General features: G+C 41.8%; 1 protein-coding gene across 2 annotated transcripts in view; it reads left to right on the plus strand.

Annotated features, from left to right (window-relative positions):
* The window catches only part of ASAP2 (ArfGAP with SH3 domain, ankyrin repeat and PH domain 2), a 191,293-nt gene that overhangs the window by 92,607 nt on the left and 84,586 nt on the right, over positions 1 to 14,100 (plus strand). For both annotated transcript variants that reach the window (XM_050950703.1, XM_050950705.1), the window contains exons 10-11: positions 4,331 to 4,434; positions 4,543 to 4,612. In XM_050950703.1, the coding sequence (XP_050806660.1) occupies positions 4,331 to 4,434; positions 4,543 to 4,612 (174 nt within the window). The remainder of the gene's footprint in view (positions 1 to 4,330; positions 4,435 to 4,542; positions 4,613 to 14,100) is intronic.

Raw genomic sequence — 14,100 nt, forward strand, 5'->3', positions numbered from 1 at the left:
AGGAATCTTGAGTAGGAGTAGAGAGGTTACTTTACCTCTACATTTTGGCACCGATGTAACTATTGCTGAAATACTTTGTCCAGTTCTGGTGCACACAATTCAGGAAGGATGTTGATAAATGGGAGAGGGTTCAGAGAAGAGCCATGAGAATGATTGAAGGATTAGAAAACTTGCCTTATAGACACAAGGAGCTCAATCTATTTAGCATAACATAGAGAGGGTTAAGGGGATAACTTGATTACAGACCATAAAGTATCTGCAAAGGGAATAAATGTTTAAGAATGGGCTCTTCGGTATAGCAGAGAGAGATTTTGTATGATCCAATGGCTGCAAGTGGAATAGACAAATTCAGATGGGAAATAAGGTGTAAATTCTTAATGGTGAAAGTAACCACTGGAACAATTTACTAAGGCTTGTGGTGGATTTTCCATCATTGACAATTTTAAAATCAAGATTGGGTGTTTTTTCTAAAAGTGTTCTAGGAATTATTTTGGGGAAGTTCTCTCTGTTATAGAGGAGGTCAGACTAGATGGTCACAATGGTCCCTTCTGGCCTTGGAATCTATGAATTTATTACTTTATATTCATTCAGTTCTTAAAAAGTTAGGTTTGAAGGTAACTCTAATATTGAGTTCAGTAAGCTAAAGACCCCTCTCTAGTTCTCCTGGAATCTGGCCTATCTAGGCCAGTGCTAGGTAGGATAAATTTTTAATCTCCATTGATTATGGTAGCTGTGCCATATGTGAATTCAGAAGGGCTGGCTGTAAGAGGTTCCTGCAGACAGGGAAGCTTGAGGGATTCTTTGGAGAATAGAAAGAATTATAGAAGAGAGGGTATGAACTCTCAAAGGCTCCAGTTGGAGTGATGCTAGAAAACACAGGAAGAGAGGAGCAGAGCTTTGTGTTGTAGTCAGAAGTGAATGGAAGAGTCTAAATTGACTGACATGTTTGACTCACAAGCAATGTGTATATATGGACGTAACTAGCTGAAACCCCACTGTCAGTCACAGCTGTAGACGGTCAGTTGCTTGAGATAACAGTGACCTTTCTTGGGCTTTTTTGGTATATGGAGATGATTGATAATATAAATGCAGTTAATCATCTCTTTCATGTTAACACAGCATTGCTTTGTGTTTATAAAAATAATCCCTTCTCAAGTCTCTAGAAATATAGTTATAAATTAAAAATAAAACTCTGCACTAAAGATACATAGCAGGCTAGTTGTAATTTGTGTCCTCCACCATTTTATTATACAAATTATTTTCTGGTGGTATTGCATTCAGACAGTTAGACTTCTTAAATTGAAGATGGGATTATCCTAGCATGTTTCTCCCGTTGGCACAGAACACTCCTACAGGACAATGTTTTTACTGTTCCATTTGCAAATAAAATGCTTGTCACTTGTTTGCTATGCTGTTCAGCTTGGTTTAGAAGAAAGTCTTTGTAACACTATAAATTACTTCCTCTAAAGTGTGGTTATGGTCAGAGAAGTGACTCACTGTAAATATGTGGTTATAAAATGACTCACTTATTTCTGCACATGTCTGGTCTTCAGAGCTGAAGGGGACAAGGTACAATTTCAGAGTCATGCATGCTTTTGAAGGTCCTGATCTTTTTTGTGATAAAAGCCATGTTTAAAAAAGACAATATCCCCTTTTTATATTTGGCTTGTATCCTCTAGTGAACTCCCCATTTCCTCCCAGTGGTGGTGTGCATCGTGCTCTTCTGATGAAGTCACTGGGTCTGGTCCTGCAGTGCCATCTGTGATCTGTACCCCTGTACATCTGAATATGCAAAGCAAAGCTAAAAGAGAAGGGGCTCTGCATATGGAGAAAGCATGCTGAGACTGGCCAGAAAGATGCTAATTATATTGGTGATTTGTCATATGGAATCTAGTCCAGTAGAAACTAGACTGAGACCATGAACTTAGTTGTCACAGGCCTCTGAACAACCATCAGATGGTAACAATTTTGGGCCCTATTGACTTGGACCACATTTTAACAAGCTCTGTGTCCCATCTCCTAGTCTTACTTTCCTTATGTTTTTAAAATAGTGTGTTAGTACTAATGCATGTGTAGAAATATACATGATCTAAAGTGGCTTCTTCTTTGGCTGAGGAAAACAGTAAAGTTGTGTTATTGGGTTCCTGATTTGGCAAAACATGAAACTGGGTGTAAACAGATGAAAGGAATAGACAGTACTCCACAAAAAGAAGCAGCAAAATACTTACCTGTTGGCCTTGGAGGTCATCTGAAACCTTAAGATAATCGAGGGAAGGGGAGGTTGGACAGCTGGGAGCTTCTGGAAGAGCTAAAGCTCTACAATGCTGAAACTAAACTCCTTCAGTGCCTCTAAACTTTTCAGAGTAGCATTTCCGCACCCAGGACAGGGCAGAGCCATGGGAGGGAAGTTGCAAGACAGGTAGGAGGAACAATGAGTCCTGAGCAAGGCAGAGAATGTTGAACTGCCCACAGAGTTGGTTAAAGTCAGTGGTTTTCTCTTTTTATATACAGTAGTTGAGTACAAAGATAACACTTAAATAATAGATTCTTAGTTCCTAAGAGAAATAGCATGGAATATATTAATGCTACCACTAAGAGCGCGTTATGGCATGTTCAGTGTTAAACAGCTAAAGATAAATAGCAGTGTGCGGATGACTTTGGATTATTATTTTTAAACTACACGAGATCTTAAAAAAAAAAATGCTGATAAGTTTGTGACTTGACGTATTTGTTCCTGGCCAAGTATCAAAAAAACAGTGCAAGACTGAAGAGCCAATGTCTAAGGTACAGCTCAGATAGCTCAGAGACACACGGGACAGACACATGCTTGCCGTCATTTGGCAGCTAGGATACCTGAGTAGCTAGATACACCTTTGTACACTAGTCTTTGATTACTAGTGGGGAAAAAAATTATGGAGGAGGAAAAAGCCCATAACCCTGCTCCACTTTTATGCATGGCTGTTAGATATACCCAGACAAATAGTTCTGCATAAAATAGTCTGGCATAAACACATCTATACAAAAATGATCCTAATTAAAAAAATAAAAATAAAACAATGATCTCCTCCTAAATTCATAATCTTTGGAGCACTGTATTTAATGTATATACATTTGAGACATGCTATGTCACCTCTTTGGTAAATGAGGGGTTTATTAAATTAACAGGCTTATTTCTTAGATGTTCAGTTTATTCTTTTTAACAGGTTTATACTTAGGTATTCTCAGAGATTTATTTAGCTGAGCTTCATTTCTCCATTTTTCCTCCTATGCTTTAATCCTCCACCATGTATAGCTGGATGTGTATTGCTTACTGTAATGGTAGACAGGAGAGCTTTTTTTTTTATGGATAGGCAAATCCATGCTGTCGGAATATTGTTGATATGGCATGAGCCAACCTCGTTGCATATTTTTTCCAAAGGGGAGTAAAAAAAGGTATGATCCTTGCTGTCATTGCCAGGATTCTACTTTGTTCAGAGCTGAAGGTCCAGAATCAACTAAAAATTCACTGTGGTTTGGTTGAAACAAGATTTAAGAATCACTTTTGCATATTTCTACTAATTGGGATACATGCCCTGGTGCTACTGAAACTGAGGAACTTGTAGAAAGCATTGCCCCTTTGGAATCATGCAGGTTGTGCTTTTTAATGTTCCTGATTCGTGAAAGGGTCATGCCCCCAGTGGAGTCCCTTCTGAGCTCTAGCAGTAGTGGGTGTGGGGGAAGCTCTTGAAGCATGTTTCCAGTGGAATGTCAAGGTTTCCATGGATTTGTGCCATCTAGGCACCCAAACTGGGCAATGTGGAACAGACTCCATGAAGGAACCTTTTTTCTCTTATGAGCTTTTCCATGAGAAAGTGCAGTTGGGACTACAGATAAGTGTTCTTTGATGGTTTACACATAGGAATTTTTGCACAGATTGGAAAGCCTGTTGTTTATGATTTAGGTTAAAAGGAACCTAAGTGGTGGTGGTGAAGCCAAATAAAACATAAGTAAGAAGTCACCTGCAGAGAGCTATCTAAGGAGGTGGGAATGTGCACATTGAAAGCCTGGGGTTGTGCAACACATGCTATTCCCTTACCAGTCTGGTGGGGAATCCACTGAAAAGTTAATGCAGCTGAAGCCTGAGACTAAGGCTGCATTCTTTTTTCAGTGGAATCCTTTCTGTGCTGTAGCAGAAGTGGGTAATGATACCGGCTGCTTTTTAAATTCCTTTTGTTCCATCTGGCAGGAAAAACAAACCCGCTCACGCTATTCTCTAATTTGGGCAAAAATATTTACTTCATTTGGACTGTCTTGGATTAGCAAACTTTGTGCTTTTTTTCCTATCCTTTAGGATTCTCAGATCCGTCAGAGTACAGCTTACAGTTTACATCAGCCTCAAGGAAACAAAGAGCATGGCACTGAAAGAAATGGTAGCCTATATAAGAAAAGTGATGGGTATGTATCAGACAATTGGTGGAAAAAAACTGCAGTCCTGTGAGCCTATGTAATTTTAATACTAATTATAAATAAACTTGAGTCACTTTGTCTTTTTTTTAAAACCAGAATCAGAAAAGTATGGCAGAAAAGGAAATGCTCAGTTAAAAATGGTTTCCTTACAATTTCCCATGGTACAGTAAGTATTTGTTTATAGTATTTTATGCATGTATTAGTTTGTTTTGTATTAGCAACCAATGTTGTTATATATTTATAGTTTGGAATTAGTTAGATTCCTCATGCAGCATCTTGAATTAGATGGCTCTATTTTTTTATGGCAGCCTTGCAGAATTGCCATGAGAATTTAACAATCCAACCACAAAATCTTACCATTTGCCCTTGATTTTGCTAATAGGAAAGTAAAATACATGTTGTTTCATTCTTTTTTTGTTCTTGGGTAAATGAGCAAGTAGAATTTTGCAAGGCCACTGTAAATATACAGTGAAAAGGTACATTGTGGGTCACTTTTTAGGTTATCCAGTATATCTTTTACAATCAATATTGCTGTTTTGAAAGAATAAATGCTTCTTAGGGTTAATGTATCTTTGTGTAAAATTTGATTATGATCTCAATTTCTAGCTATTCGTAAAAATGAACCATCTCCCAGAAAATTTAGCTGTCAGATATGCTTGTCTTTATTAAATATGCAAGTTGCAAGTACTTTTTTCTAATAATAATATTCAATAATATTTGCAAACTCGCGGATGACAGGAGAGGCCTTGGAAGCCTGGTGAAGGGATAATGTAGTGCCTGTCTTTAAAAAGGAGGAGCTGGAGAATGATACCTGGAAAGCTACTGCACTAGAGCAATGTATAAAACATTGAATTTGCGAATACCTGAAGGCTGAAGGGGTACTCACTAGCAGCCAGCATGGATTTACCAAGAACGAATCATGCCAAACCAGCTTGATTTCCTTCTTTAACAGGGTAGCTGATTTGGTGGATAGGGGGAATATGGTGGTGGACATAATATACCTGGACTTCAGCAAGGCTTTTGACACAGTCCCACATGACATTCTGCTAAGTCTCCTAAGAAGTGCGGAATCGACAGAACTATCATTAAGTGGATACATAATTGATTGAACAACCACAATCAAAGAGTAACTATTAATGGAATGATGTCGGATTGGGGGGAGGTCTCAAGTGGGGTTCCACAGGGACCTGTTCTGAGTCCAGTGTTATTTAACATCTTTATTAATTACCTACATCCAAGTCTAGAGAGCATATAGATCAAGTTTGCAGAATACACAAAGCTAGGGGGAGTTGCCAGTGCTTTGGAGGACAGAGGTAAAATTAAGAGGGCTCTCAATAAATTGGAGAACTGGGTTGCAGACAACAAAATGAAATTCAGCAAAGACAAATATGAGGTGCTACACTTAGCGAAGAAAAACCAAAACAAATAAAGAATCGGGGGAAACTGGCTTGGCAGCAGCCCTGCTGGGAAGGATCGGGGAGTTGTGATAGATCACAACCTCAAAATGAGCCAGCAATGCAATTCTCTTGCAAAAAACTAAAAACAAATGCAATTTTAGGTTGCATTAATAGAGGCATAGCGTACAGGTCATGGGAGATGATAGTACTGCTTTATTTAGTGCTGGTTAGGGCTCAGCTGGAGTAGTGTGTCCAGTTTTGGACACCGATGTATAGAAAGGATGTAGAGAAACTGGAAGGGATCCAAAAAGTCCTGAATTTTGGCAGGGGGTTAGACTAGATGACACTTGCAGTCCCTTCTAACCCTATGATTCTATCATTCAGGGATCTCCGTTCTTTTTAGTCATGTGGCCTTGCATGGATTTAAGTGAAGAGTGTTTTCTTTCTAAGCTTTTCTCAGTTTCTGAAGCAACCATCTTGAGGCAGTAGCTGATGCCATGATATGACTCCATATACTTTATATGTTGTTGCTTGTCGGTGTTCTCTGACAATAGTGGAGGATCTTTTGCTCTATCAGTCATTTACCTCTAAGAATAAATATTTTCTTGTGTGATGGGGAGTGTATGTGTATACGCGCATGATACATATGCACAAACTTTCATTGTCCTAAATGTACTAGATTATTAGCAATCTGAAGTCTCAGGAAATAAGCAATCATACAGGCAGGTTGCAAGATAGCGATTTACTAATTCAGTGCTGAAGAGGAACAGAGACATCTCTTGTGTTATATCAGCAATTGGAGATTGTCTGTTGACACCTTCCTGGTTGCAATGTAACATGCAGGGATGAAAAACACAATGACAGAAACAGATTGAGCCATGTAACTAGTAGTTTATGAGTGGTTCTTGGATCAAAGAGTTATGAATGAGACCTTTCTGTTTTCAAGAAACCTGAAGTTGATTATGTACAAAAAGCCTAAGCAGGAATCTGCCAGACTTTTGCAAAAGAAAACAAAGGGAGATGCTTTAGTAATTAATGCTTTCTTTCCTTTATTCTTGGAAATTGTTAACGTAACCTTGCCTTCTCTAGCAACACAGTTAATAGCCAGAAGAGATAGCAGGTTCATGTTCCCTGTGGCTGGCTCAGGATTAACAGTTAGTTTGGTTTTATTCTGCTTGAGATGGCAATAAATCATCCCAGCAGACATCCAGATTTGCCAGTTCTACCCTTAGAACCTAGAAATCCCTTCAGTCCCTAACAGTATGTGTCTTAAAGAGGAAGAGAAGATTTAACAGTTTGGCTCTTCGGCTCTTCTTATTACTATAGCAATGTACTAAATGATAAAATTAGCTGATTAATGATAGTTTAGTTAATGGCCTTCTGCTCTTGCCCCATTTAAAAATTATTTACATAGTTTCTACATGAACCAACCTAGAATTCTTCAGTGTTATGTGAGAGACGTGGATGTTTCATTCCAGAAATCACCCTTTTTGCTGCCTGAGCCTGCCAAGGCTTAAAGTGTCATGGATACAATTTATTCCTTTAGGGGGTAGGGAGGTAAAGCTGTAATTGATTACGTGGCAGCATTAATTAATGCTGAAGGAGTGGGAGTTTCCATCTTTCATCTTATTGGATGATGAATTGTATTGGATTAATTGGATGTCGGGAGGGTACAATGGTAACCTTAAAATATCTGAGGAGTGAAGCAGGTACTGTGAAAAGGTTCAGAAAACCCAAACTACTGCTATAACTGTACCGTTACACATGAAATCCAGGCAACTACCTGTGTTCTAACCAGAATGTCATCCAGCTCTCCTCAGAGTAGATTTAGATGACATGACTGAAACACCAACACGTGGTTGAACCTTGTCTAAACAAAGTTACTGTTATTGTTGCAGTGGTGGAGGTGAGCTGGTGATGGTAACTGTAAGATACTTAGACAAACCATTTTGTGGTGTGAAAATTCTGTGATATGAGGCATCCGATTGGTGAGAAATCGCTTTTAGGTGTTGAAATGGTGGGTGTGCACTTAACTGCTAATATGGTTTTGGTATCAATACTGATGTTGGCTTATTCAGTGGAATGGACTAATCTCAATTTAAAGATGTTTTGAGGTGTCATTGTTTCCAAAATTAGGATGCTCACATATTGAAGTGTTTAAAAAGTGGTTTCAGCTATTTTTCTAGATACCCAAATGCTGATAGAAAGGATTGGGAAAATACTCCCAAACTGGGTACAAAGACCTGAAGAGGACAGGCCCAGATGTCTTCAAACTAAATTGGAAAATTTGTGCAGAAGACATCTAGGTTTGGTACTTCTAGGACTTCAGGTGTCACATCCCACTGGAAATGAGATTAATCCTGAATATGCTTTAGACTCTGAGTCCAATACGTATCTTGTGATTCCAACAAATTTAGGAATTTTTTTAAAGTACTTTTAAATTTTAAAATATTTGGTAAATACAGCAAGCTATACTAGCATGGTATAAAATAGTTCTGGCTGGTGACTTGGAATCAAAACATAAAACATTTAGCAAACTAGTTGCTCTATTTCAAGCCTCCATTCCAGTCAGTCATCTTGTTGGGAGAGAGTTTGTTGCATCAAAATGTTTAACAAGCCAAAATCAAGAAACGTTAATGTTATGAACATTAGAGAGATAGAGCGCGCCAAGAAAATAGACGCAAGTTCATGTTGGCAAGAAGTTATTTGCTTGCTTAATTCTAGTTAGAAACAATGTTTGTATCTAGTAAACTAAAATAATGAAAATTGAAATTTCTGTGAAATATATAACTTTTCATTTGCCTTCTAAACAAAAATATTCAGCCTGCTTATCTGTTTGCATCCAAGACTTCTGAGGATACAGTTTGCTTTACTTTTTCCTGTAAACATTCTGTAACTTCATTATCCCAAGACACACATGGCTTTCCATTGTGCGAGGCTCTCAGGTTTGTTGAATAGAAGCGTGCAGATTCTACCCCTTCTTTTTAATATATAATATTCTTCATGGATACCAGGCTTGTGTAGAGGAACTTAAACCCGGAAAGAACAATTCTTGGATAACTCTTATTTCCCTTGTTATTGTATTCCTTTCACTATTTATCTTTGTCCTTCCTCAGCTCTGATGATGTCAATATCACTTTTCTGACAGCTCCATCATTTTATTTATTTTATTGCAAGAGAATGTATTTGCTCTTCCTCTATTGATTTGTTCTTCCTCCTTGTTTAAGTGTATTCTTGTAAACTGATTGGTGACAATAAGTCAAGTCAGGTCTACTTTTTTAGGGATTCTCTTGTAATCCAGTAACATAACACTATTTCTTCTTTGGATGGTAGTCCCTGTTGTATTCCACTGGGGGTTATGCATGTGCACCGTGCATCTGGAGCCAAAACATTTGAAAGTAGTGTCCGTTGGTCCACACATGTGCCCCGGCTCACTTTGTGACTCTGCCTGAGAGAATGAAGAGTGGGTGTACTGACCGCTTCTCCAGTTCCTTCTCACTACCACATGGTCCAGGTTGGAACCTACATGTCCACAACTTCGGCTTCATTGTATAAAATAAGAATTGTCTATTTTGCAAATAGTTATAACAGTTTTAATAGTTTTTACAGGTTAGTATTTTATAGACCTATTAGTGTTAGATTAGACTTCCATAGGGAACCTCCCTCCCCCCATACCCTGTTTGCGTACTGGGCTGTGCTTAGGACTCTGGGCTTCAAACCCTGTGCTTCCTGTCCATGATCCTTCTCAGTGAGCGACGACCACCAGCACTGTCTGTACTGCTTTGGGGAAGCCCATATTGTGGCAAGGTGCGATATCTGCCAGTCATTCCCCAGCTGTACCCAAGAAAGGCGTGAAGTTTATCTCCACAAATACACAGTGGAGAAAGCCATGAGGTCTCAATTGGATCCAGTCTGGGGACTCCCCGCAAGCACATCAGCTTGATTCAGCAAGGAGTGCGCCTCCTGCTGTGAAGTTAGACTCTGGTGTAGAAGGATCTACCCCAACAGTGGGGTCTTCTCAGGAAGCCAGGAAGCACTCCCATAAGCATGAGACTAAGGGTATGTCTACACTACGGGATTATTTCAATGTTATAGAAACCGGTTTTTTAAAACAGATTGTATAAAGTCAAGTGCACGTGGCAACACTAAGCACAGTAATTCAGCAGTATGCGCCCATGTACCGAGGCTAGCATCGATTTCCGGACTGTTGCACTGTGGGTAGCTGTCCCATAGCTATCCCATAGTTCCTGCAGTCTCCTCCGCCCATTGGAGTTCTGGGTTGAACTTCCAATGCATGATGGGGCAAAAAGTGTCGCCGGTGATTCTGGGTAAATGTCGTCACTCAATCCTTCCTCCATGAAAGCAACGGCAGGCAATCATTTTGTGCCCTTTTTCCCTGGATTGCCCTGGCAGACGCCATAGTATGGCAACCATGGAGCCCGTGTAGCCTTTTGTCACTGTCACCGTACGTGTACTGGATGCTGTTGACAGATTTGGTACTGCCGTGCTACACAGCAGCATTCATTTGCCTTTGCCAGGTAGCAGAGACAGTTACCAGCCCTATACCACCGTCTGCAATTGGAAATTGGTGATGACGGTTATCAATCATTTTGTACCGTCTGCAATTGGAAATTGACGATGATGGTTATCAATCCTTTTGTACCATCTGCTGCTGTCATGGGTGCTCCTGGCTGGCCTCGCTGAGGTCGGCCGGGAGCGCATGGACAAAACTGTGAATTACTCCCCAAGTCATTCCCTTCTTTATGTTTTGTCTAAAATTAGAGTCAGTCCTGCCTAAAATATGAAGCAAGTCTACTAGAGAACCAGAGAGCACAGCCGCGCTGGGTTAGAGCCCCAGATATCCTGCAGGAATGATGAGCTGCATGCCATTCTAGGGTGTGCTCCTGCAACAACTCCACCCATTTCTTCCTTCCTCCCACACCCCTCCTAGGCTACCATGGCAGTTTACCCCCCCCCCCCATTTTGTGTGATGAAGTAATAAAGAATGCAGGAATAAGAAACACTGACTTTTTAGTGAGATAAAATGAGGAGGAGGCAGCCTCCCACTGCTATGATAGTCCAGGCAGTACAGAATCTTCATTAGACATGGAAGTGGTGACCGGGGAGGCGCTCAGCCGCCAGTGACTATGATGAGGACGGTTTTCAATCCTTCTGTACCATCTGCCAGGAATAACAGGGAGTCATTCCCATTTTTGCCCAGGCGCCCCCGGCCAACCTCACCGAGGCCAGCCAGCACTCATGGGCTGATGATGAGGACGGATATCAGTCATTTTGCACCGTCTGCCACAAGGGAGGGGAGGGGATGCTGCTGTTCAGCGCTGCAGCACCCCGTCTACCAGCAGCATGCAGGAGACATAGGGTGACATTGAAAAAAGACGAGAAACAATTTTTTTCCCTTTTCTTTCGGGGCGGGGGGTGTAAATTGACGACATATACCTTGAAACAGCTGGGAAAATGTTTTTGACCTTTCAGGCATTGGGAGCTCAGCCAAGAATGCAAATCCTTTTCGGAGATGTGGGGACTGTGGGGTAGCTGGAGTCCTCAGTCCCCCCTCCCTCCCTCCCTCCCTCCATGAGCGTTCATTTGATTCTTTGGCTTTCCATTACGCTTGTCACGCAGCACTGTGCTGAGTCCCCGCTGTGGCCTCTGTCTATTATAGCCTGGAGATTTTTTCAAATGCTTTGTCTTCTGTAACGGAGCTCTAATAGAACAGATTTGTTTCCCCATACAGCGATCAGATCCAGTATCTCCTGTATGGTCCATGCTGGAGCTCTTTTTGGATTTGGCACTGCATTGCCACTCGTGCTGATCAGAGCTCCATGCTGGGCAAACAAGAAATGCAATTCAAAAGTTTGCGGGCTTTTCCTGTCTACTTGGCCAGTGCATCTGAGTTCAGATTGCTTTCCAGAGTAGTCACAGTGGTGCACTGTGAGATAGCGCCCGGAGGCCAATACCGTCGAATTGCGGCCACACTAACCCTAATCCGACGGCAATACCGATTTCAGCGCTACTCCCCTCATCGGGGAGGAGTACAGATATCGGTTTTAAGAGCCCTTTATATTGATATAAAGGGCTTCGTTGTGTGGACGTGTGCAGGTTAATTCGGTTTAACGCTGCTAAATTTGGTTTAAACACATAGTGTAGACCAGGCCTAAGTCTTCCTGGAAATCCACTTCAGACAAGTTGGATTCAGCTGTAAGCAAGCCCATCAGCTTGACCCATGTGGACTTAGGATATCCTAAATTGCAGAGGCACAGGAAAGCTGCTGGTACCCCATGCCATAGGTGCCCCTCTGACCACTTATCAACCTTCCTAATGGCCATACTGGGGGGCCTTGGGACCAGTACTCCCTTGAAGAGTTAATCTGATCTTCCAGGGAGTCAGATCTGCCCCTGAATCCAACAGAAGAGGAGGAATATTACGCTGTGGATGAAGCAGTGATTCCTGTATCCCTTTCCCCTTCAGCTCCCCGATGACTTCAGGCAGTTCCAGGACTTTCTCCACAGAGTTGCTGAAGAGCTTCAGATTCCTTTTGAGGAGATCCTGGACTCCCACCACAAACTCTTAGACATCCTCCATGCATATAAATTCAACAGAATAGCTCGTGGATCACCTCAACAGATCCTTCTCCACTCACATGGGTGGTCCCTTAGTCCGGACATCACGAAAGACATCTTCCAGAGATGGAGGACTCCCCTTATAGACCTGATTGGTACCCGTGACAACAGGAAATGCCATCAGTTTTTCTCCCTGAGTGGCCACAGCCATAGGTCTCTTACAGACATCTTCCTGTTGACATAGACAACTTACGTATACTACATCTTCTCCCCATTCCACTAATTCACAAGGTTCTGTTGAAGATCACGCAGGACCAAGCACGGGTCATTCTTATAGCCCCAGCGTGGCCCAGACAACACTTGTTCACCCCTCTCTTCAGCCTTTCATTGGACCCCCACATCCGACTCCCACTGAATCTGGACCTGACCATCCAGGATCATGGTCAACTGCAGCACCTGAACCTCAGCTCTCTTCATCTGACAGCCTGGAACCTTCATGGCTGAATCCTGAAGAGCAAGCTTGCGCAGAGTAGAGTCCTACTAGACAATAGAAAACTCTCCACCAGGGAAATTTACCTGACAAATTGGAAATGATTCTCCATCTGGTCTTCCGGATGTGGGGTTCTGCCTATCCAGTGCTTATTGCAGCTTGTTTTGGAGTACCTTCTACTCTTGAAACAAGGTCTGGCCCTTTCTTCAATCAAGGTCCACCTGGTGGCCAGGTTGATTATTTTGCACAAAGTGGTAATTTGTTTCCTCAAAGGCCTGGAGAGGGTGTTCTCTCAGATAAAGGAACCAATCCGTACTTGGTACTTAAATCTTGTCCCGTCAAAGCTGACGGGCCTGCCCTTCAAGCCGCTAGGAACATGCTCACTGTTGCACTTCTTCAGAAGGTGGCCTCTTCAGTGCCCAGCGCTTTGCCCAGAAGAGTTTTGGAGATCCGAGCCCTCATCTTGGAACCCCTATATACAATCTTCTTCAAAGATAAAGTCAGCTACACTCGCATCCAAAGTTCTTCCCAAAAGTGGTTTCACAGTTCCACTGCAACCATTCAGTGTTTCTACCAGTATTCTATCGTAAGCTTAATGCAGATAGGGAAAAACAATACCTGCACTCTTTACAGATGTTAGACGGGCCCTGAGGACCAAACCATTCAGCAAATCGACTCAGCTATTCATAGCAATAGCTGAGAGAATGAAGGAGCTCCCCATCTCTGCTCAGAGGATTTTGTCCTGAATCACTTTATGTATTTGGGCTTGTTACAACCTTGTGGGAGTCCCTCTTCCACCTAACCTGACTGCTCACTCCACAAGATCTCAAGCCTCTTAGGCTGCTCTCCTTGCTCAACTTCCTATTTAGGATATCTGCAGGACAGCATCCTGGTCCTCCATGCACATGTACTCGTTAAACTATGCCATTACCCAACAAGCCAGAGATGAGGCCTACTTTGGCCGCACGGTGTTGCAGTCAGCTTGTCCTTGAACTCCAAGCCCACGTGCTGTGCAACTGCTTGAGAGTCACCTGCATCGGAATGGACATGTGCATGCGCTTGAAGAAAAAATGGTTATTAACCTTTCTGCAACTGTTCTTTGAGATATGTTGCATATATCCATTCCAAGGCCTACCCAGTGTCCCTTCTCTCAGAGTGGTTGGTAAGAAGATACTGAAGGGATGTGGGG

Source organism: Gopherus flavomarginatus, chromosome 4, assembly GCF_025201925.1.
Source record: "Gopherus flavomarginatus isolate rGopFla2 chromosome 4, rGopFla2.mat.asm, whole genome shotgun sequence".
NCBI lineage: Eukaryota > Metazoa > Chordata > Testudines > Testudinidae > Gopherus > Gopherus flavomarginatus.